The 24,425-nt window shown below is 42.6% G+C and overlaps 1 protein-coding gene across 2 annotated transcripts; it reads left to right on the top strand.

The window, feature by feature from the left end:
* Positions 1 to 299: 299 nt before the first annotated feature.
* TBC1D7 (TBC1 domain family member 7) lies at positions 300 to 23,113 on the top strand. Of its 2 annotated transcripts, XM_032861584.1 has the most exons (8): positions 302 to 473; positions 1,838 to 1,957; positions 3,147 to 3,227; positions 7,130 to 7,317; positions 10,912 to 11,049; positions 20,040 to 20,185; positions 21,503 to 21,632; positions 22,660 to 23,113. In XM_032861584.1, exons 2-8 carry the CDS (start codon positions 1,846 to 1,848, stop codon positions 22,744 to 22,746), a joined length of 882 nt encoding a protein of 293 aa, XP_032717475.1. In that variant the 5' UTR covers positions 302 to 473; positions 1,838 to 1,845; the 3' UTR covers positions 22,747 to 23,113. The 2 variants fall into 2 exon arrangements, with proteins under 2 accessions (XP_032717476.1, XP_032717475.1); XM_032861585.1 differs by lacking the exon at positions 3,147 to 3,227 and having other exon boundaries at positions 300 to 473.
* The last annotated feature ends 1,312 nt before the right edge of the window (positions 23,114 to 24,425 follow it).

The following is a 24,425-nucleotide window of genomic DNA, read 5'->3' as shown; positions in this document are numbered from 1 at the left end:
CCCTGGAGGAGTGAGCGTCCCAAACAGTCACCGCCAGGACAGAGGGAATAGGGGGGTAGAGAGATTCTCCAGACCAGGTGTGGACCCGAGGAGTTAGAGGGCGGAGGAGGCGTGCGCCGCGGTATGAGGACCTTAGCCTCCCACCCCAGACGCTTCGGCTCTTTCAACAGTCTCAGTCTCCCGGCGAGAGAGGAGCTTCTGCGCATGCTCTGTACGCACGCGCACTCTCGGCACCGCCCCTCGGGCGGGTACTTACGTCACGGCGTAAGTACGTCACGGCGGCGGCGGTGGCTGTGGGTCGCGGGCTTCCCGGGCGCTGGCGGCGGGCTGCCTCCCTTCACCGCGGGGGCTCTCGTGGGGGCGCGTCCCTGTCCTTGGCGGCCCTCACGTCGCCCTCCTGCCCGCCGGCCGGTCAGCGCGCTGGGCCTGGTTTCCGCTTAGTGTCAACCCGGGTGTGGTTTCCACTACTAGAGGTGAAGCGTGATAGGGAGAATGGGACCTGGGGTCGTTTGCATTTCCTGAAGTGGACGGTCAGGGGCCGGAGTGTCACTGACAGAATTTCCTCCAGGACCTATGCGCCGCTGTCGCTGTCGTGCAATCCGAGAATGGCCCGTTCTTAGGCAACGGGCATCGCATCCCCCTGCAGCTGTTTGGCGGCCGCTTTTAAATGAGTCCCCGAATTCATTTAGCGTTTTAGTGCTTTGATTTTGTGTTAAAAAAAAAAAAAAAAGTTTGGTCCTCAAAGCTCAGAATTCTTTAGAATTTCTCATTTTAAACCATTCCTCCTCTTTCCTGTGACAGAAGGGGCTCAGAGCGTATCTTTTCAATCAGACTGTGGCTGTCTGGAACTTCTCAGGATTTCTAAAACCTGAGGATTATATATATGTATATATGTTACATATATTTTTTTTTCTTTTGCTTCGACGTTTTAAGCATTTGAGTCAAGCCTGCAGTACTTCCTGAAAAATGGGTTACATTCATTTTATTCTTAAAATGCCAACCCGATTTGACCTTTTCCTGATGACTTGCTGCCAGTCTTATGAACTTTATTTTATGAACTCTGTTTTATGAAGTTTATTGTGAAAGAACCAGAGACCGCTCAGCTTTTTGAATTCTGATGCCAGATTTTAAGTCATTATTCTGCCTCCAGCTTTATGGCATCACTCGAGGACAGGCTAATGTTCTTGCCCCTCTTCTCCTTTACAGTTCAGTGCTGTTAATCTGTGGTGGGTTCTGAATTTTGGTAATTGCATTCGATAATATTGTGTTTAAAAGTGAGGGACTTACGGCCTTTTACTTGATAGCTTAGTTTTCATTTTACAAAATGCCCGTTCAAAAATATGGCTAAGCAAAAGATTGAAGTCACCTGGAATCCTATTACCTAAAGATAAGTCATTGCCAACATTTTAGCATATAGTATAATTTTTTAATGCATAATAATTGTAAAACAGAATCGCAGTGGATACTGTTTGGTAACCCCTTTTGCATGACATCTTGTCTATCTTCATATTTCACTATTTTTTTTTTCTTTGAGCATGTATAATGGCTAGGAACTCCCATAAGTAGTAATTCTAGTGCCTGTACCGTGTGAAATCTAACAGCTCAGAGGACTTTAGTTTTATGTGTTGGTTTTTGGCCAAGGAGCATAGGTGAGGTGGTGGTAGTTGTTTAAAAGGAGATATTTCATGTTGACTCCTATGCAAGGGCAGCCAGTTTGTTTTAGTATATTGAATTCATGGAGAAGTTGCAGAAAATCATTGGGAAAAGTCCCAATTCTTCATTCTTTGTTTTTAAGCTCACTCTGTCCCCCCCCTCTGATCTTTCTCTTTCTCCCAAGAATGAAACATGACTGAGGACTCTCAGAGAAACTTCCGTTCAGTATATTATGAGAAAGTGGGGTTTCGTGGAGTTGAAGAAAAGAAATCCTTGGAAATTCTCCTAAAAGATGACCGGCTGGGTGAGTTTTACAAGCTAAATTAAGGTGGTTGGGTTTTAGTCATCCCAGCTGTCCGGAAAGAAATGCTATCTTAAAAGACATTCAGAAGTACTTGTTACCTGCTGTATTTTTTTAGTGCTAGGATGACAGGTGAATAGTGTATTTTGGGAGAAGTTATGGATTTTTCAAGCTTATATTTTGCCAAGTCCAAGTCAGATGTCTCAGGAAGTCAGTGGTGCTTTTTTTTTTCCTCATATTTCCCATGTATTTCTTTTCCTCAGTTTTCAGAGGTGTTACTAGCTTCTGGGTAAATTCACAACAACTCTTGGCCGTGATTTTTCCTCTATGGAAATACTGGGACTATGTTATTTATTGACATTTTAGTTTCTTCGTAGTAATAATAAGGTCTGTTCTGTTGACTAGAGTAAAATAAACTGATCCATAGATAAAAATTTACATGCGTAGAATGCTTTTAAAATTTCAAAACCATTTCCCACCTGATCTTTGATCCTCACTAGACAGTCTGTGTTTAAAGTATGTCTGGAATTATTCACAAGTAGGGGGATCTGAGGTCCAAGACCGTTGAGTGTTGTTTGCTGGAAAATGTAGAGATTTGAGGGCTGGCCATGCCACTCACTAGGTATACTAACTGAAGTCACTTAATTGCTTGGAGCTTCAGTTTCTGCTTTTTTTTTTTTTTAAGAGAAATCTTTATTTATTTGAGAGAGAGAGAGAGAAAGAAAGCATGGGCGAGGAGGAGGAGGGGTGGAAGAGAAGCAGACTCCCCGTTGAGCAGGGAGCCTGACTCCGGGTTTGATCCCACATCCCTGAGATCACAGCCTGAGCTGAAATCAAGAATTGGACACTTAACCGACTGAACCACCTAAGTGCCCCAATTGCTGCGCCCAACAAGCTTGCAGTATGGATTAAATGAAATAAATTCTATAAATAGTACCTACTGCTCGTGTTGTAGGGAATGTAGTAATATATGCAGAAAGCATCACCTACACATTGAGGCACTGATTGTTTTTAAATAGCTAGTTGGAACACCTGGGCTAGAAATCAGACCAGCGTTGCATTTCCCAGATTCACTGACCAGAGTAGAATTCTTCTGAAGAAATGTTACTCTACTTCGATTTTTAAAAAATGAAATGCACTTTCTTGTGATCATCATAAAAAGCTTCTAACTAATTTTTTTTCCTTTGTCTAGATATTGAGAAACTTTGTACTTTCAGTCAGAGGTTCCCTCTCCCGTCCATGTATCGTGCGCTGGTATGGAAGGTGCTTCTAGGTATGAGATCAACGGTTGGAAGGCTTATCTTCAAAAGTGTTGAATGAGGGGATATTTGCCATCTTATCAGTCAGAAAAAAGAGGATTTTTAGGCCCTTTACTGCATATCAGGTCTACTCTCAGGAGACTGAATTATTGCTCACCATGAACATGTATGTTTATGAAGGTGACTTCAGTAGCCATACATTCAGTAGGACTCTAAGAATGTCCGTTTAGTCACGACAGAAGGGAAAGTAACGTGTGTTGCTGAAACTAACTGTGGGAAGAGCATCGTATTGGAGAAGAAACTGGTCTAGCCTTTACCATCACCTCGGTAACCCCGAGGAAGACCCCTCTGGGTCTCGGCTTGTGCACCTGTAAAATGAGCTTATTGAGATAAATTAGACTGAGGTGGAAGCTCTCAACACGTTATCGCTGTGATTCCCAGCTGCAGAGGTCTGGCTTCCTAATGAGTGCTCTCAGAAAGAAACGAAGAGTTTTAACTTCCTAGAAAGCACAGATGGATACATTTCCGTGATGAGTGGCCGAGGGAGAAGAAGAAAGGAACCTGCTCAGTTTCTGTAGAAGAAGTGTATTAGGTGCCACAAGGGACTGGCAGCATCCCTTTTGAGCCAAGGATCTTTTCCTGTGATTGCTGAGCCTGCTGATGCATATAACATCCAGCCATTACCATGCTCCTTTTCTTCCTTTCTTTGGAAAAAAAAAAAAAAAATGAGAGTACTCCTAGAATTCTGCTGTGAGATAGGTATTAACATCCCAGTTTTACAGATGAGGACAAAGACCACAGGCTAGATAATTTTCCTGAGGCCTGGCAGTCTGCAAGTGGCAGAGCTAGGATTTGAGCTTAGGCTGGTAGAGCCCATTTGAAGTAGGAGAGACAGTAGACCTCATTTTCTTTCCAAAATGCATTTTCAGGACTTGAGAAATCTGTAGTCCTGAGTCTGATGATGTAATGTGGAGGCAGTGGGGGGAGTACAACCCATATTAGAAAGCACTGTATGATCCCCTTTTTTTGTTGTGTGTTCTGGCAGTCTTTGTGCATTTGTGTTTCTGGTGGGCCACCGTCCAGTTCAAGTCTAGAGAGCAAGTATCAACTATTTTAGTTTTTCCCTGAGCATTTTTTTCTTCAATCTTGGTGTTTCTGGTGGCCATCAAAAAAAAAAAAAAAAATGCCTTCCAGGGATGTCTTTTAGGTGGTAGTGTCAATTCTTTGTATTTCTGTTGGGAAATACTATGTCTTTTTTTTTTTTTTTTTTAAGATTTTATGTATTTATTTGACAGAGAGATCACAAGTAGGCAGAGAGGCAGGCAGAGAGAGAGGGGGAAGCAGCCTCCCTGCTGAGCAGAGAGCCCAATGCGGGGCTGGATCCCAGGACCCTGAGATCATGACCCAAGCCGAAGGCAGAGGCTTAACCCACTGAGCCACCCAGGTGCCCCGGAAATACTATGTCTTAAGAGTTAATAATAGCAGTGGATTCATGGGAGATGTACAGTTTTACTTTGTGACACTTTGTAAGTGCCTAGACTTCATTTATCACCTCTGTTTTTCCCACTTGTCTTTATCAGGTAAGTCTTTGTTATTTTGTAGTAAAGACACTAGAGATTTGGACCTGCCGTGCTGTGTAGGAGACAAGCTAACTCTTCCCAGCACAGGTGTTGATTACTCAGGGACTTTGTCAGGCCTGCTTCCTGATATATTTTAGGTAAATATCGGAAAGAAGTGTTTTAGAACTTGATTCCAGAGTCCTGGGATCTAGCCCTGCATCGGGCTCTCTGCTTAGCAGGGAGCCTGTTTCCTCCCCTCTCTCTCTCCCTCTCTCTCTCTATCTGCCCACTTGTGATCTCTGTCAAATAAATAATAAAATATTAAAAAAAAAAGTGTTTTAGAACTAGCTCTTACTTTGAGGCTTAACATGGGAAGCACTGTGCTGCCTCTAATAGTATGAGGAGGGTTGAATTACAGCTGTTTAATCTTTATTAGCCCAGATTTGGAGGACATTTTAGTGTATTCCCTTGGCTTTTCCAGAAGCCTGGCACAGAACTGCAAAGCTAAAGTAGATAAAACTTTGTCAGGACAGAGAACATTTAGGTGAGTTAGGTTCTAATGGTAACATGGCATCATGTTAGCTTAAGTCTTTTGAGCTCATCCAACTTCTGTTTTCCAAAATATTCTTTAGAATATTGGATCTGTGTTTTATACCAAGGAGTTATCCTTAGTCATATGTACAGCTAATACTTATACTAGCTTAGTATGTGTTGTGTACTTCCTAGGTACTTTATGTATATTAATTTTTTAGTCATTACAGCAACTGAGGTAGGGATTATTAGTCTCATTTTTCAGATGGAGAAGCTAAGGCATAGGGAGACTAAACTGCTGACCATCATCCAGCCAGTTAATTGTAGAGCTAGAGTTCCACCCCAGGAGCTTTGACTCCAGAGTCCGTATTCCTATACAGTCTTGCTAAATTTAATGAGGCTGGAATAAATAAGAGGGTTTTTAAAGAAGATTTTATTTATTCATTTTAGAGAGTGAGAACACGTGTGTGCACATGTGTGTGCAGGCAGAGGTGGGGAAAGGGAGAAAGAATCCCAAGTAGACTCTGTGCTGAGCGTGGAGCCTGACATCATGACCTGAGCTGAAATCAAGAGTTGGGCGCTCAACCAGCTGAGCCACCTAGGTGCCCCTAAGATGTTTTCCTTTATAGCAGAACTTAGAGCCTTGAGAATTCATTGTCACATTTTGCAAATCTGTTTGGTCCTTCGTACCCTTTTTCTCATGTGGACTTTTGGGGCTAGTGTTGTACAAAGAACATTATCCATTCCATTTCCCACCTCTGACAGCTGAGGAAACAAGTTTCCAGAGAGAAATTTGTGAGAGTCCTGGTGTCATCAGACCTGGGACTAGACTGAAAGCCTGTCCTGTTCTCTTTACACTGGGCTTTTTCCATGCCATTTGTTTGTTTAAAAAAAAAAAAAAAAAAGGTAGGTTTTTGCCCCCAGAACCTCCCGGGTAAACAGGTTTAAATGGGTTAATGAGCATAAAATGGCATCAAATGTAATGTAAGATGGCTTCATCAGCGAAAATGAGAGATTTCTGTGGTCCTGAAGCTAGGCTGTTTGCTTGTTGTGGAAGAGAAGGATTTGATGAGTTGTCGGTGGCTCTGAGATGAGAGGCCCGTGTTGTTAGCTTGGGCAGCGTTACTAAATACCCCGGACCAGAGGGCTTCAACAGTAGTTTATATCCTCATGATTCTGGAGGCTGAGAAGTCCAGGATCAAGGTGCTGGCTGCTTTGGTTGTTGGTGCTGTAGGCCTCCCTTCTTGGTTTGTAGATGGTCACCTGCCCACTCTGTCCCCACATTGCAGAGCGAGTGAGACCGCAGATCGGGGATGTCTTCCTTTTCTTAGAAGGGCTCCAGCTCTGTTGGATCACAACCTCATTTAACCTTAATCTCTCCTTATTGGCCCTGTCTTCATTTGGAACACTGGGCTTGGGGCTTTAGTTTATGAATTTTGGGGGAAAACAGTTTGGTCCATAGCAGGGGCCAAGTGCAAAACCTGGAGATATGTCTGTAGGAGCCGAGGGAGACCCCAGGCCAGCAATCATAAATTGAGCGAGTTCATTATGATAATTGATGTGGTTACTGTTTGGATGGTACACTTATTCAAGGGCTTTATGATGCCCTTTCATTTCTCTTAAATATCAGTGATGCAGATGACATTCAAATATTGATAGTACTTAAAATTCAAGATTGTTTTATAAGAGAACTTGTAAAACAGAATCCGTGTGGTAACTAACTCTCCGTGTGATTCCAGTCTCACTGTGGTTCTCTGTAATCGAGGGATTTGGGTCTGTGTCTCAGTATTTTGCCCATTTTTCTTCCCCCGTCGGTCTCTGTGTAGGAATCCTGCCTCCACACCACGAGTCCCATGCCCAGGTGATGCTGTATCGCAAGGAGCAGTACTGTGATGTCCTTCATGCCCTGGAGGTTGTTCGCCTTGTCAGCGATGCCACACCTCCGGTTGAAGTCTATCTCCGCATGTATCAGCTGGAGTCTGGGAAGTTGCCTCGAAGTCCCTCCTTTCCACTGGTTAGTGGTACTTTAGCTGAACACTTGGTTCAGCTCTAGATTGTTCTGTCCTGCTGGCCTTAGCATCGTATTTTGCCTTAGAAGCCAACTTTTTTTCTTTCTTTTCTTTTCTCTTTCTTTCTTTCTTTCTTTCTTTCTGATTTTGATTCATTTGAGAGAGTATACAAGCAGGGGAAGCAGCAGGCAGAGGGAGAAGCAGGCTCCTCTATGGAGCTGGGAGCCTGATGCAGGGCTTGATCCCAGGACCCCAGGATCATGACCTGAGCTGAAGGCAGATGCTTAACTGACTGAGCCACCCAGGTGCCCCACTTTAGAAACATTCAGTGGCTCTCCTCTGTGTCTTTATAACAACTTCCCATCCTTGAACATTTCCATAGCCCATCTTGTACCTTTTCTGCCTTGATCCTAAAATCAAGCCATTTCTGTTTTTAATAAAGTTTGGTCTTTAGAAATGAAGAACAAGGAACTAGATGTGCATGTTGGTTCTGGTGTGGTGTTGCTTCTAAGGCCTGTCAGTCAGCAGAGCTAGGAAATACATATACATTCTGCAAATATATAGAATCGTGTACGTTCACAGACCTATGTCTATCTGTCTCTTTATCTCTGAGTGTGAAAAAGCCTCTGTTCATGCTGATCCCTCTGATCACAGTCCAGCACCGCAGGTTCTTCTTGCCCTCACCCTTCTATGTTTGCCCCTTCCTGTCTGACAGCGGCAAATACGAGAAGGCTCCCCTTAGTACAGTCACTTCTTTGCTCATTCCTCTGGTTGTAAGTAGTAGTGCCAGCTACCTCTTGGCTCTTGCCTACAGGCCAGTGGGCCACCTCCTTTGCCTTGACCGTCCTTGGCCTCAGCCCGACAGGGCCCAACCTGTTTTTAAGCTTCTCCTCTTCTACAAACCCTTAACTCTGTTTACTTGGACTACTTGCTGCTCATAAAGGGGAGAGTGGAAGTTCAGGCAAATGAGTGATTATAGCTCTTGAGCTTTGGCTATTTTTTTGCAGTTTAATGTTCATTATAGGAATTTTAACTTTTTGTGTATGTGGCTGAAACTGATTGCTCAGTATCAGGATTTATCTGCAAGCTGTGCTATTCTATAAAAATTGTTTTTTTTAAAGACTGCATTTATTAGAGCATGAGCTGGGGGGAGGGTCAGAGGGAGAGGGAGAAGCAGACTCCCCCTGAGCAGGGAGCCCGATGCGGGGCTCGATCCCAGGACCCCAGGGTGATGAACCAAGCCGAACGCAGGTACTTAACTGACTGAGCCACCCAGGTGCCCTGAAACTTTTATTGCAGTTGGCAGCCTACCCATATAGCACTTAGAGTTTTGACTTGTTCTTGCTTTTGAAGTGAATGATGTGGCTCCCATGGACAGATCTGAGGTTGTCCACTCGTATTAAGTTTATCAAGAGACTGGCCCTGAAAATAATTGGAAGTCTGAGTAGTCTGTAAATTTTGCTTATCTCCGGCAGAGCGCAGTTGGTGATACTCTGCAAGTTCTTAAGTTGCGTATTAAATTGGGTTAGATTACCTGTTAGTTCAAGAAATCTAAATAATAGGTTAGGGTTTTCACCTCATCCCTACTTGGCTTACCCATACTCCCGCCCAGAAACCTTCTCGTCTTGGGCAGATGTGCCATCAAAGTGCTGGCTTTGGTTCTGCCACCTCGTAACTCCCCAGTCATTAAGCCCCACTCAGCCTCATTAGTATTAGTACATAGCAGAGTGCGTGACAGCGCTCCACACAGGGCTGGGAACGTAGTCAAGGATGTGGGTTCTCTTCCCTGCTTCTCAGACTCCTGGAGCCAGTGAGAGGCCACGTTCAGGAGTACCCAGCACAGTGCCCAGTATGGGCTGGGAGTCCAAGAAGGGAGATGGTCTTTCCCTTTTCTTCCTTCTCTCTCCTCCTCTCATACATTAATGTTTAGAAAAATGTATTTTCGGGCGCCTGGGTGGCTCAGTGGTTAAGCCGCTGCCTTCGGCTCAGGTCATGATCTCGGGGTCCTGGGATCAAGCCCCACATCGGGCTCTCTCCTCAGCAGGGAGCCTGCTTCCCTTCCTCTCTCTCTGCCTGCCTCTCTGCCTACTTGTGATCTCTGTCAAATAAATAAAAAAATAAAAATAAATAAATAAAAATTTGTATTGGAATTAATTTAACATATAGTGTGTTATTGGTTTCAGGGGTAGAATTTAGTGATTCATCAGTCGTGTACAACACCCAGTGCTCAGTACATCACGTGCCCTCCTTAATGTCCTTCTGCCCCGTCCCCTCCAGCAACCCTCAGTTTGTTTCCTATTATAGTTCTGTTACTCTTGGACATTTTATAGAATATTAAGTTGAATGGAGGCCTAAAATGAAATGTTTTTTAAAAATAGGAATCTTGATTTAATTTGAGCTTTTAAGGGAGACAGATACTTTTCAGTTTCCTTTTTTACCCCAAAGTCCTTCAGCTTTTAAATCCTAGATGAAAATGTAATCTTTTTTTTTTTTTTTTTCTTAAAAGAGAGAGACCGCTTGTGCATGTGTGCATGTGCGTGAGCTGGGGGAGAGGCACAGGGAGAGGGAGAGAATCCCAGGCAGGCTCCATGCCCAGTGTGGAACTCGATCCTGTGACCCTGAGATCATGACCTGAGTTGAAATCAAGAGTTGGGCACTTAACTGGCTGAGTCACCTGCATGCCCCTGAAAATGTAATTTTGTGTGAGATATGGTGTTTGAAAACAAAATGGATTTCCACGTAGATTCCAGTTTTTATAAGATTACTTTGTTGAAATTTACTTGTGGGTTTATGTTCATATTCTGAGTGTTGACACAAGGTTTGAGAAATGCCATTCTTCTGATTCCTAAAATTCTGATTCTAGGGATATTTTAACTTATCAGGTGCTTAAGACAAAATTCTAAAGGTATATATGAATGCTTTGAAATAAAGAAAATGCCTTTTTTTTTTAAGAAGCTTTATTAGTCCTTTTGGAATCATTGAACTTTTATAAATTACCATATTTTGTAAATGTCTCCATTTCTTTGTGATGTTTATCACACACTTTTTTTTTTTTAAGATTTTATTTATTTATTTGACAGATAGAGATCGCAAGTAGGCAGAGAGGCAGGCAGAGAGAGGAGGAAGCTGACTCCCCGCTGAGCAGAGAGCCCAATGTGGGGCTCGATCCCAGAACCCTGGGATCATGACCTGAGCTGAAGGCAGAGGCTTCAACCCAATGAGCCACCCAGGTGCCCCTATCACACACTTTTGAAAGAAATTCTCTTTTAGCCTTGGGAATACTTTTGGGTGGAGAGAGTCTGCACCTCGCTTATGATTTATGTTCCCTTTGATGACCTTAAGTGGTGGAAAAATCTGCTTAGTCTAAAACCTGGACATTCGTAAGCACCACTGATCCAAATAGATTTCTTTGGTTACCCACCCCTTTCTCTGCCCTGGTCTTCTCTTTAGCGGCAGACCGAGTGCTTTTTGGTTCCACTTTGATTTATTAATGCGGTGTCTTCAAAAGTTAGGGGGTAAGCTCTCATGTTTATGCAAGAAATATGTATTCCTCCCTTCTGCTGGCTCCCTCCCTTTACCAGAGATTTGCTGTCTTTTAGGAGCCAGAAGATGAGGTGTTTCTCGCCATTGCCAAAGCCGTGGAAGAGATGGTAGAGGATAGTGTCGACTGTTACTGGATCATCCGATCCTTCGTGAACCAGTTAAATAACAAGTACCGAGAGTCTTTACCCCAGCTGGTAAGCGATGCTCTTTTTGGCTCTTGGCGGGTAGGGGTGAGTAGTGGTGATGGGGAAATATCCGTGCTTCCTGGTGCTGCTACAGTTACGAGTGGACCCTCTATGGTAAGAGCCAACAAGTGTTTTCCGTAAAAGATCAAGTAGTAAATATGTCCAGGTTGGTGGGCCAGATGGTCTCTGTGTGTCTCTTGCAAACACTCAGCTCTGCTACTATTGCACAGAAGCAGCCACTGACGGTGAATGAAAGCGTGGTGGTGGCTGGGTTTGGCCTGCTGCATTGCCATAGTTGGCAGCCCCTGTTCCTTTCCTTATCCTGGTCTAGAATCTACTGGCTTTATCTAGAATTGCCTCTCTGAATTAGTTAAGGTTTGAATTTGGCTGTATGTAATGGAAAGCCCAAGTGTCTGAAGCTTTATTTTTTTCTCTCATGTAACCAGAAATCTAGAGGTAAGGCAGTCCAGAGCTGGTGCCACAGTGCCACGATGTCAGTGGGGACCCAGGCTCCTGTCCTTTTGGGCCAGCATTTTTAGGTGTGATCCTTCCTCTTTTACTCCCAGCTGGATACTGGAGCAACAGCCATGACCTCTGTGTTCTCGGCAGGTAGGAAGGGAAGGGCAAAGACAAAAGTGAAGGAGTAGAAGGAACAGCCAGTCAAGGGTGTCTCCCTTGGACAGATTTTCCTTGTGCCTATCTGTTAGTGGCAGGACCGTGGCCCCTGGCCACCTCTGTCTGCAGCAGAGGCTGGGAAATGGGGGTGTGGCTTTGTTTTAGCCAGACATGTTGTGATCTTTAAACTCGGATTCTGTTAGTGAAGGAGAGGTGAACGGCTGTGAGGGAGGCAGCCTGCCGGCAGGCTGCCATGCTCTGACTTGGGAGTGCAGAGAGAGGCGTAGCACCTGCTTCCTCAGCACAAGCCAGTGGTTCTTTGCCATTCTGTTTTTCTCGTTTTTTCCCTTTATTTCTCTCCTTTAAAAATGAATGTCTTTTTTCTTAAATCGTTGAGTTGTTTCATTTGGAAATTCTCTTGAAAGCAGTAACTGAGATCGTGGCTTCGGGGCCAGGTGAGGGGCGCCGATGAAGGTCGATGGAGCCCTGAGGATTCCTGTGCTAATAACTGCAGTCAGCAGGGCGGTTGGCAGGAAGACCCTTTAGCTTTGTAGAGCACTGTTACAGGAGTGTTTTATAGATTTCAATTACGTAAAATTTGATTTTCAGAATTTTAAAATTTAATCCACTTAGTTGATTTCAATAAAGACAAGCTTGGTGATGGAAGCATAATGTTACTTGCTTAATTGGATCAAGAGGTCCAGATTATACCATGATTTAATTAGCTTTTCTTATTTAGTATTGAAGTATATTCTGTAGCATTTTGCTAGTATATGATTAAAGAACTTTTTTTTTAACTTTTAAAATTTTTTATTAACATACAATGTATTATTAGCCCCAGGGGTACGGGTCTGTGTATCTCCAGGTTTACACACTTCACAGCACTCACCATAGCACATACCCTCCCCAATGTCCATAACCCAGCCACCCTCTCCCTATCCCCCTGACCCCGGCAACCCTCAGTTCGTTTTGTGAGATTAAGAATCTCTTATGGTTTGTCTCCCTCCCGATCCCATCTTGTTTCATTTATTCCTTTCCTACCCCCCAAACACCCCATGTTGCCTCTCAACTTCCTCGTATCAGGGAGATCATACAATAATTGTCTTTCTCTAATTGACTTATTTCGCTAAGCATAATACCCTCTAGTTCCATCTAAGTCCTCACAAATGGCAAGATTTCATTTCTTTTGATGGCTGCATAGTATTCCATTGTATATATATATACCACATCTTCTTTATCCATTCATCTGTTGATGGACATCTAGGTTCTTCCCATAGTTTGGCTGTTGTGGACATTGCTGATATAAACATTTGGGTGCACGTGCCCCTTCGGATCACTGCGTTTGTATCTTTAGGGTAAATACGCAGTAGTGTGATTGGTGGGTGGTAGGGTGGCTCTATTTTCAACTTTCTTAAGAACCTCCATGCTGTTTTCCAGAGTGGCTGCACCAGCTTGCATTCCCACCAACAGTGTAGGAGGGTTGCCCTTTCTCCACATCCTCACCAGCATCTGTCATTTCCTGACTTGTTCATTTTAGCCATTCTGACTGGTGTGAGGTGGTATCTCATTGTGGTTTTGATTTGTATTTCCCTGATGCCGAGTGATGTGGGGCACTTTTTCATGTGTCTGCAGAAATGTCTCTTTGTGTCCTCTGCCCATTTCTTGATTGGATTCTTTGAAGAACTTTTTTTTTTTTTTTTTTAAAGAATCCTTTATTTTTGATAACACAAGTAATAAGTATATTCTTGGAGTATTAGTCTGGATGAATCCAGTGTTCCTATAGATCTGTACATCCTCATCCCCCACTTTCTTAGACGTCAACACTGTCATTAGCTGGGTGTATATCCTAGCCTGTCTTATGTACATTAGGTTGGGTGGAATCCAGCCACTTCCACACATACATACATATATGCACATGTGTACACAATACACATACATGCATTTAATGACTTATATTTTTTGTATGTATAACTTTAAAAACCCCATAAATATGAGATCATTGATATAGCTCTACAGTTGTTTTTTTTTTTTTTAAAAAAAACTCGATGTCTTGGAGCACTTTCCAAGTCTGTGCAGATCAGTAATATTCCACCCTGACTTCTGTTAGAACCACCTGGGAACTTTTAACAAATTATCAGTGCCTTTCCTCCACCCAAACCCATTAAGTCAGAATCTCTGGGGGTAGGTGGGGCCCAGAATTCTATTTTTTTAAAAAAGCTTCAGGTTGGGGCGCCTGGGTGGCTCAGTGGGTTAAGCCTCTATCTTTGGCTCAGGTCATGGTCTCAGGGTCCTGGGATCGAGCCCCGCATGGGGCTCTCTGCTCGGCGGGGAGCCTGCTTCCTCCTCTCTCTCTCCCCGACTCTCTGCCTACTTGTGATCTCTTTCTCTTTCTCTCTCTCAAATAAATGGACAAAATCTTTAAAAAAAAAAAAAAAAAGCTTCAGGTGATTCTGAAATGTGGCTAGGGTTGAGAGCTACTCCTTTAGAACTACGTTTTTTCCCTTTTAAAAGTGTGTTCATATTATTTCCTGTTAAGAATTCTGCCATGTTTTAATATGACAGATCCACGTTGACAGCCTGCTTGCCTTTCTGCCTGAGCCTTTCTATATACAGGAGTGTTTCTGCAGGGCAGGTCCCTTTTAGGGAATTGCTCCATTGAAAGATGTATTTAAGGTTTTTAATTGCTAGGCTGCTCACCCGGAAGGCATACTGATTTTGCTTCCCCCAACAGATAAGATTTTCTATTTTCCACTCCATTGCCAATACTCGATGGTATCAGTTTCTTAAATTTTTGTTAATCTGATAGTGAAAGTGGTATCTTATTTTAGTTTACATATCCTTATTTTCTAGTGAAGCTGAGCAGCTTTGCATATTTTTGTTGGTCATTTCTATTTGTCCACCTCTCTATCTTGTTTGCATCTTTCTTTCTTTGTAAGAACTCTTGATATACTCGGGATATTAATCCTGTGTTACATATGTTGGCAGTCTTTTCTCCCTGGATGTTGTATAGAGATTTTCAAAGCTTTGATTTAATCAGATCTGTCAATATTTTGTTTTTTGGAGTTAGGAAACCCTTTCTAACTCAAATTAAAACGCAGGTTTTTAAAAAACTTTCCTCTAACTTTTAATGTTTAAACATTTTATTTATTTATTTATCTTAATATGTTTTTTAAATTTTTTTTTTAGAGGGGGGGAGAGTACGCTCAAGCAAGAAGGAGTGGGGGTTGAGTGGGAGGGCAGAGGGAGAGAGCATCTTAAGCAGACTGTACACCCAGCATGGAGCCAAAAGCGGAGTTCGATCCTACAACCTTGAGATCATGACCTGAGCCAAAATCGAGAGTCAAAGGCTTAACTGAGCCACCCACATGCGTCTATATTGAAACATTTTAAAATTGAGTCCTTTAATTTGTGAGGGATTTGTGTTTGTGATTGGTATTGACACAGGGTTGACCTTGTTTCTTTGTTGTTAACTGCAGTAAACCTTCAGTCAGCCTCCTCGTCTTCCCCTTTTGGTTTGATGTTATTAAGCTCATGTTTCATGCCAGGCAGTTTACTTTTTAATGAAAACTTAATTTTAGCACACCTCTCTGTTTTTATAGATGAGGAAACTGAAGCACAGAGCAGTTAAGTAACTTGCCCAAGGTCACACAGTTAGTAAGCAGTAGAACTACCTACCACTTAACACTATCTGTCGGTTTATTCTTTTTTTCACAGATTTGAAATGCCACCTTTATCATATACTAGATTTCTGTATATATTTGTATCTCTTTCTGGGCTTTTCCCCCATCAAGCTATTTGTCTATTCCTGGGTCAGTACCATATAATTTATTTAATATAGCTTCCTCATATGTTTTGGTAGGTGGTAAGGAAAATTCCTTCATATTATTGCTCTGTTTCAAAAGTGCCTTGGCTTTGCTTCAACTCCAGTTTCTTTTTGGAAATGAATTTTCAATCAGCAAAATACTAAATGCCCCCAAACCTTAATTTCTTCATCTTCAAAAAAGGTTTAATTAATTAATTAATTAATTAATTTTTATTTATTTATTTTTTTAAAGATTTTATTTATTTGACAGAGAAATCACAAGTAGGCAGAGAGGCAGGCAGAGAGAGGAGGAAGCAGGCTCCCTGCCAAGCAGAGAGCCCGATGCGGGGCTCAATCCCAGGACCCTGAGACCATGACCTGAGCCGAAGGCAGAGGCCCAACCCACTGAGCCACCCAGGTGCCCCATGAGGTTTATTTTAATATGTACATTATAGTACTTAGCACATAGTTTAAAGTAGTTATGAAGTTGTTTTTTTAAAGTTCTTCAGAATGTGTAAGAAAAGTTAAGTTTCCTTTTTGTTGCTATTTGATTTACTGATTTACGTGAACATTTCTCTTTAAGCTGTTCTTAGCTTCCCATAAAATTTTTATTACGGTAGTTAGTGAATCCCTTCTTCCTAGCTTCATTTTAGAGTTTTTATAATCTTGTCTATCATTTTCGAGTTTTTGTGGTTTTACCAACGAAATTGGTTATCACAAAGCATAGCTTGTTTTATCATCCTAGGGAAATGTACATGTAATGGGCAGTAATGGGTTTTTGGCATGACAAGAAGATGAGACTCTGGTGGTGACACATTTATTATGTCATAATATTCTGATTGATAGGGTTACATCGCAGCTTCTCTTCTCCTTATAAGCTTTAGGAAATGTTGCTCTCTGATGAGGCTTGTCTTTGGCAAGAATAGGATCCAACTTCAGACTGTGACCTGGACGGCCTCTCTGGTTAATCTCTTTCCAGAGCAGACCATCCTTAAGCCATCTCAGGCTTAATTGTGTTTAATCATTAAAGTGAGTGAACTTTCTTTCATTGCCATTGGTCTGCTTTTTAAAAGCTATCCTAAAGAGGTTTTTTTTTTTTTTTATGTTTTTTAAATAAACACTACTAATAGCCTCTTCCTAAGTTCAATATTAATTCCTCTCAGAGTGGTTAAGTCTCTTTTTTGTCAGGTTTTGCCTTCTGTTATGTTTTCTTCATAAAGTAAGAATTTGAGGGTCATGGAAATACTAGAAATAACCTGAAAGTTTAGCTGTAAAATATAATCTCATCTACCATTTGCTGTATACTAAAACTTAAAAGCAATGTAAATATTATCTCTTTCCACTAAAAAAGTATATATTCATTATATATTTATATTCACTATCTTTGTTAGATTTAGTAATAGCATATGATAACACATTTTTCTCTACCCTGCTGTTTTCACCTGATACATGCTAGAAATCATGCCATAAATAGTACAGTTGACTCTTGAACAATGCTGAAGTTAGGGATGCTAAGCCCCCACCCAGTTGGAAATCACGTATAACTTTTGACTCCCTAGAAAGTTTAATTACTGTACCCTACTGTTGACTTGGAAGCCTTACCAAGAACATAAACAGTCTATTAACACATATTACATATTTCGTATGTTTTATGTATTACAGACCATATTCCTATAATAAAGGAACCTAGAGAAAAAAAAATGTTATTGAGAAAATGATAAGGAAGAAAATATACATTTATCGTACTGTACATGTATTTATTAAAACACATTTACATATCAATGGGCCCATGTAGTTTAAACTCCTTTTCAAGGGTCAACTGTATATAGAGCCATTCCTTATTCCTTTTCACAGCTTCATACTACTCCACTCTGTGTATATGCTTTTGTTTATTTGACCTGTTCTCTATTGGCCACTTAGGATGTTTCCAGTCTTTTGTTATTAGACACTGTGTTATGGATTAATAGCTTTGTGCATATACCTTTTCATTTACTTACCAGTATATTGGGGGGATATGTTTTCTAGAAATAGGTTGACTGGATCAAAGGGTAAAGGCATATGTTATTTTGCTAGATATTTCCAAATTCCCCTTCATAGACCTCATCCTCACAACCAGTGAATGAGATGCATTTCCTTACAGTCTCCCTTGCCAACATGGTGTATCATTTTTGCCAGTCTGATAGGTGAGAGATAGATGATAACTTCAGTTTGGCTTTTTTTTTTTAAGGGTGAAATTTTTTTCATTGATTTTTAAAATTTTAATTCTGGTATAGCTCACATACAGTGTTGTATTAGTTTCAGGTGTGCAATATAGTGATTCAGCAGTTCCATATGTTACTACTCAGTGCTCCTCATGGTGACTGTACTCTTAATCCCTATTGCCTGTTTCACCCATCCCCTCAACTCCCCTCTGGGAACCATCAGTTCTCTGGAGTTAAGATTCTGTTTCTTGGTTTGCCTCCCTCTTTCACCCTATGTTCATCTGTTTTGGTTCTTTTTTGTTTTAAGATTTTATTTGTTTGACACAGCACAAGCAGGGGAGCTGCAGTGGGAGAAACAGGCTCCCCACTGAGCAGGGAGCCTGATGTGAGGTGTAATGTAATATATACTGGAAAATAGTTGGGTGCTATGCAACCTGTATATTATCAGTAGTTATCTCTGGGTAGTGTGAGTTTAAGGGCTCTTTATATCTTTCTTTATTCCTTACTGCATTTTTGAGATTTCTTATAATGAACATGTTATAAATCAGGAGAAAAGATTTAGAAAAATTTAAGAGTGGAAGGAAGATGTACATTGAGTGATTATCAAGATGTTGATTAGCATACTTCAACATTTCATTTAACTCATGATATTCACTTGGTTATTCAGCAATTTTATATATATATATGTGTGATTATTTATTTACTTGACAGAGATCACAAGTAGGCAAAGGCAGGCAGAGAGAGAGGGGGAAGCAGCCTCCCTGCTGAGCAGAGAGCCCGATGCGGGGCTCGATCCCAGGACCCTGAGATCATGACCTGAGCCGAAGGCAGAGGCTGAGCCAAAGGCAGAGGCTGAGCCATCCAGGCGTTCCACACTCATCTCTATCTTACTTGTTATTTGTATTGACTTTTGGGTGAGATTTTCTTTGCTATGAAACATAATAGGTAAACGTGTGTGCGTGTGTGTTCACCCAGGTCAGTTTGTGAAAAAACATTCCACTGGCAGAACCAACCAGAATTCTAGACAGGGTTTTAGAGGTGAAAGGTGAGATCAAGAGCCCTTTGACAACTTGGACTTTGGAGAAAATTTCCTGCTTTTGAGAGCTGTATGGAGTGTTCTTGAGAAGCTCTAGGAATTATTTAATAGTGTAGGAAAGTTGGTTTAACAGAAAAAATTAGAGCTCCCTGAAAGAGGGGAAAACTGGGCCCAATATTAATATGTGGGCCTCCCTGCCTGGCTAGCTCCCGTCATTCCATGTAAGCTGGCTCAGATGTCACCTCCAGGAAATCGTGGCTTGTAAGGCCTGGGTTCGGATTCCCACCTCGATGTGTCCAACATCAGGTGCTTACCCCACGAGAGCTTTATTACAGGTTTGTCTTGAGCAGATTGTATGCTCCCTGAAGGCGGGGACATTATGTCAGTATGTTTTCATTTACTCTTCTGTATGTAGCATAGGGTTTGGCTATAGCGAACATTGTAAGAGGAATTACCTCTTTGGGCGAGATGCAGATATTTAGTAAAAGAAACATTTGCATTTGCTTAGGTGATATGGGATGTCATTTTGTGTTTCTGAATAGGGAATACAGACTTCAGGGTTTGACCCCCAGGTGCCGTTCTTGGCCAGTGGACCCTAAATATAGCAGCTTGTGCCAGGTGGGTTTGGCTGGTCTGGAGCTGGCTTGGTTAGCTTCTAGAGTTGGCTGCTGCTTAACCTTTCATGGGAGAGGCTACCAGATGGAACCCAGGTGCTTTGTGCCCCCCATGTGATTTCTCTACCTCCTGAGACTTCTCCTGCCCTCGTGGTACTGAGTGCCTCCTCTGGATGTCTCTGTCGTAGGGCTGTCTTTGGCGTGGTGCCCAGTAGTGCTTGGCAGAGATGTGGTCTGGACTGGTGGGCCCTTTTCATATCCAGCTCTTTTTGTCACATTCTTCTGGACTCCCTCTCCCCACTTGATACCACTCTGTTTCTTTGGTCTAACTCTTTCCCCTTCTCCCTGTGTATCATGTACTGTTTTGGAGCAGCCAGGAGTGTCACGGGCCCTTCTTAGTTCCCCAGAACAATTGAATTTTGCTTTGGACTTTTGCTTTGGCTGTGGAACCTTGTTGGTGCTGTTAGGGGGAACATTAGGGGGAACAACCGTTTGGTTTTGCTGGGTGCTGTCCTGGAAAACCCCTCAGTCCCACCCCACTGGTTGTTCTGGTCAGGGCTGACCTAGGAACTTTGCGTCACGCGTGACTTGGAGGAGTCCGAAGTTTTGTTTTCTAGTGCTTGCCTGCGCTCAGCATGTACATTCGATTTGTCTTGTTCATCACAGGCTGTGAGATTGGGTAATGTTATGTCACAGGAAACGAGTAATCTCTCTTCCTGTTTAATCATTAGCCAAAGGCTTTTGAACAATACTTGAATCTGGAAGACAGCCGTTTGCTGAGTCATCTGAAGACGTGTTCTGCGCTGTCCAGACTTCCTTACGATCTCTGGTTCAAGAGGTGCTTCGCGGGGTGCTTGCCTGAATCCAGTTTACAGAGGCAAGTATCGCTTCCAGAGATGGCCCAAGGCCTGAAGGCACAGGAGGATCCTGGTTTCTCATGTGCTTGTCCTTCAGAGTATGAATTTGCTTTAGGATAATACCAGTAATTTGAGGCTAACTTCCCTGGCAGGCAACAGAGCAACTTGATTCGACTTATTATTTATGCACTTAGAAATGCCAGAAATTAGTAATGTTAATGTAACATGAATACAAATTAATGTTAATGCTAGAAAGATTAAAATATACAATTAGAAAACTTGAAGGCCCTCAGTCTGTTAGATGATGTACACTGCTCACGTCTGAGGCCATCTCCAGGAGCTTATATTGGTCTAGGCTTTTCCAGAAATGTGGTAGATCCTGATCTGGAGGAAATCTTCCTATTTCTTAGTTCCATCGTGACATCTTTAAAGTAGCTAAAGGCAGGCAGAGAGATCAGAGACTCACACTCTGCTTTCATTCATTGCAGACGTATTGCTGGCATTTCAGAGTCCTCCTCCCTCCACCCCAAGACTGTATGAGGTAGTTGGGAAGAAAGGTGACATGCAGAAGACAGCACAAGACCGTGCATGACTAAGCACATAGAGTGCAACACCAACTTTAAGGGGAATAGGAATTACCAGAATAGGTTTTTTAGAGTGGTTGCAGATTCCTAACTAGCCCCTTAAGCTCTTTTTAAAAAAAAAAATTTATTTGTTAGAGAGAACGAGAGTGGGCATGAGCAGGGAGGAGAGGGGAGAAGTAGGCTTTCCTGCTGTGCAGGGAGCCTGATGCAGGACTTGATACCAGGACCCTGAGATCATGACCTGAGCCGAAGTCTGGCACTTAACCCACTGAGCCACCCAGGTGCCTCCTAGTTCCTTTAGTTCTGGAGAAGTTTTAGGAATTTGAGCCACTGGAAAATGAAATTGCATTGATCTCATTTCATATGCTGCTTTTGTTATTCCTTAGTACTTAATGATTAGATTAGCATTACACAATATTAATAAAATCCACACTTTGGTTTAAGACTTTCCTTCCCTTAAATGTCAGGTTTAAAACATTAGGGAATGGGTGTCTGGTAGATCTCTTAAAGAGCAAGTACTCTTTAGTGATCATTTGTTTTTCCCTTGCAGTGCTGATTGTGTGTGAAATGTGTTTCAAATAGCTGATTTGTTGTGTTTTTGCTTTTCTGATGATTATTTCATTACAGCTTTTCTCTGAAGTTTATACTTCAAGAGTAATTTGATTTAATTTTATAATTTGAGATGTTTAGCTAAACAAAGTTCAAACTCAAATAATTTTATTATATCTCTCTCTCTTTTTTTTTTTTTTGTAGGGTTTGGGATAAAGTTGTAAGTGGATCCTGTAAGATCCTAGTTTTTGTAGCTGTGGAAATTTTATTGACCTTTAAAATAAAAGTAATGGCTCTGAACAGTGCAGAGAAGATAACAAAGTTTCTGGAAAATGTAAGTGTTCTTTTTTTAAAATTTGATTTTGAATCTAGAAAGGAAGTCCGTTTAGCAAGCCAGATTTTCCTACTGCATTACATTCTTTCTTTGATATTTTTACCTTTAAAGAAACCCTTTTTCCCCTTGGAAAAATTTAGCTTAAAGTTGGTCTGTGGGTTATAATTTGCATCCTCTCTGTGGGGGATGACGGGCTGAGTAGTGAGACTGTTATTGGGAGTGTGTGTGTCAAGACCACAGTCTTATCGCCTGACCACCAGGAGGCTTGCTGAGAAAAGGAAGAGGTGAGATCTGTCATGTGAGGTCGAATAATCCTTCTTAGTGGAAAAGGAAGCTTGATGTTTTGGGGATTTTGTAAGCCCTTTCATTGCTGTTACTATCTCTGGCAGAATCCCAGTTGGGTTTGTTAATGTTCGTAAGTGTATACTTAGTGCGTGCAGGGAAAGATCTAAATGAATCTGAGTATCTTAGAATACCCTTAACCAGGAGAGAGGTAGAGGAGATTTATGCCGGGATGAATTTCACTGGACCCAGAATCTCTTCTTTTTAATTGGTCACTATTAACATTTGAATAGTGGCTCAGTAAATAGTAAGTACCAGTGAACATGAGGTGAATACAAGAGTCCTCAGCACTCTGTTCGAGGCTGACAGTGCCAGGGCCCCCGCTAAGTATTCTTCACGGGGTCTCCCATGGAATCCTAAACAGCCCTAGGAAGAGTGGCTTCATCTGCCTCATTTTAGAGCCAGGATCTGAACTCCGGTAGCCTGGGTAGCCTGCCCAGGGGCACACGGGGCAGTGCAGGCTTGAAACCCAGGCAGTCTGACCAGAGCTCCTTGGCGTGTCCTCTGGTGGCCTGTGAAACAGAGATCCAGGCCGTGGCCTTTCGCACGATTGCTTTCTGCCCGGCCAAGTCGTGAGAACTCTGATGGGGTTGGGGACACATAAGTGCTATGGCACAGCGAACGAGGGAGAGAAGGAAGTTATACACACTTGCGGTTTCACGACGACTGCTTTGCTTGTCTGCAGATTCCCCAGGACAGCTCGGACGCGATTGTGAGCAAGGCTGTCGACTTGTGGCACAAGCACTGTGGGACCCCTGTGCACTCAGCCTGATGGCTTCCGGCGCACGTGGCCTGCTGGGCCACCTTCAGCAGGGACACTGCCTGCTACACTCATGGAAAAGGCTGTTCTTGCTTTGGTGCTCAGAGCATCATTTTTTCCCCAGTAAGGTTGTTTAAGATACCTGGTGACGTTGTGTTTGGAGCAGCAACTTGTAGTTATACAGAAGTACAGAGCTCAGCTCTGAACAGCCGTTAAAAAGGTTATTCCAACAGTACCTCCCCATTCTCCACACATCAGCCGGGGAGGGTGGGTGCTTTGATAGGCAAGTCTGCCCCGCTCCTCTCTAATTAGCACCACGCTCGTTCCTTTCTAAGGCTATTTCTGGAATAAAGAAGAACTTCCTTTTGTTGACAACTCCGATTCGGCTCTCTCCTTGATGCGATGCTTGTTTAAGCTGTCTGCTTTCTGAGGCTTCATCTTGCCAAATAGGTTTCAATAAAAGCCTTACCCCCCCCCCCCCCCCCGTGTCAGTCAGAATGAAAATTATTGAACAAAATATGTCTGCATTTACCTACCAGAAGAGAGAATACTTGCGGATGTCTTGCCAGACTGCGTTTTCCTGATGAGTCCTTAAATGGTGGGTGGGCTCTAGGGAGCACTCTGCCACCCAGCATTGGAATGGGAGAACTGGCAGGCTAAGGCTAATAGCTAATGCCCCTGGGCCCTGTTGTGCCACATAATGGTTCCTGTTGATTGGACAGTTGTAGGGTTTGAGACCGGTGATTGAGAGGAGGCCCTTTGTTCAAGACTGATTCAGCTGTCGGACCTGCAGAAGCCTGAGTGGTGAGTTAGTTCTCTACCCAAGCCACCCCCAGAAGAGGAGGGAGCCCTTGAAATTACGCAGTTAGAGTTTGGAGAATCTCTTCCCTCCCTAACATGTAAAATAACTATTGACAAAGAAGTCAGAGTGAACGGAATTGTTGAAGCCAGCTGGTACTTCTGTATAAATAACACATCCAAGAGTATTTAATTTTTAAAGCAAGGAAATACACCCAGAAGAAAACTTTTTTTTAAAGATTTTATTTACTTTGACAGAGATCACAGAGAGGCAGACAGGCAGACAGAGAGAGGGGGAAGCAGGCTCCCCGCTGAGCAGAGAGCCCGATGCGGGGCTCAGTCTCAGGACCCTGAGATCATGACCTGAGCTGAAGGCAAGAGGCTTAACCCACTGAGTCACCCAGGCACCCCCAGAAGAAAACTTGTTAAAGCAAAATGCTGTCTACAGTTACTGCTTTACATTTATTTATTCAGCGATTGGCTCTGCCCCTGAAGAGTTTCCTGCCAGTTGGAGACAGAAGAGAAAACCCGTAAGAAGGAATTCCTGCTCCGGTTGTCTGCTCTTTGGTGATCTGGGCAATATGTAAAATTCAGAGAAGTTCTAAAACAAAAATAATTTTACTTCTATTTAATTTATGAGCCACTTATCGTTAGTACAGCTTTTTAGTAAACTACAGATTATAAAGTCATGTGATAGTAAATCTCAACTCCAGAGAAAGAGGAAATGAAGAATTAGCAACCTCTCAACAAGAGTGTAGTTTCAAGGTATGTGCTCATGCTTACTCCTGAATCCTGGGAGAGGACTGGCACGCCACAGAGCGAGTGCGGGAGGCAGAGGGGAGCAGGGGCTGCCTGGGATGCTTGGGCAGGAAGAACCCTAGTGGGCTGACAGA

This window comes from Lontra canadensis, unplaced genomic scaffold (assembly GCF_010015895.1).
Source record: "Lontra canadensis isolate GAN:19392208 unplaced genomic scaffold, GSC_riverotter_1.0 scaffold21, whole genome shotgun sequence".
NCBI classification, from domain to species: domain Eukaryota; kingdom Metazoa; phylum Chordata; class Mammalia; order Carnivora; family Mustelidae; genus Lontra; species Lontra canadensis.
This window is presented reverse-complemented; position numbering and strand designations above follow the sequence as displayed.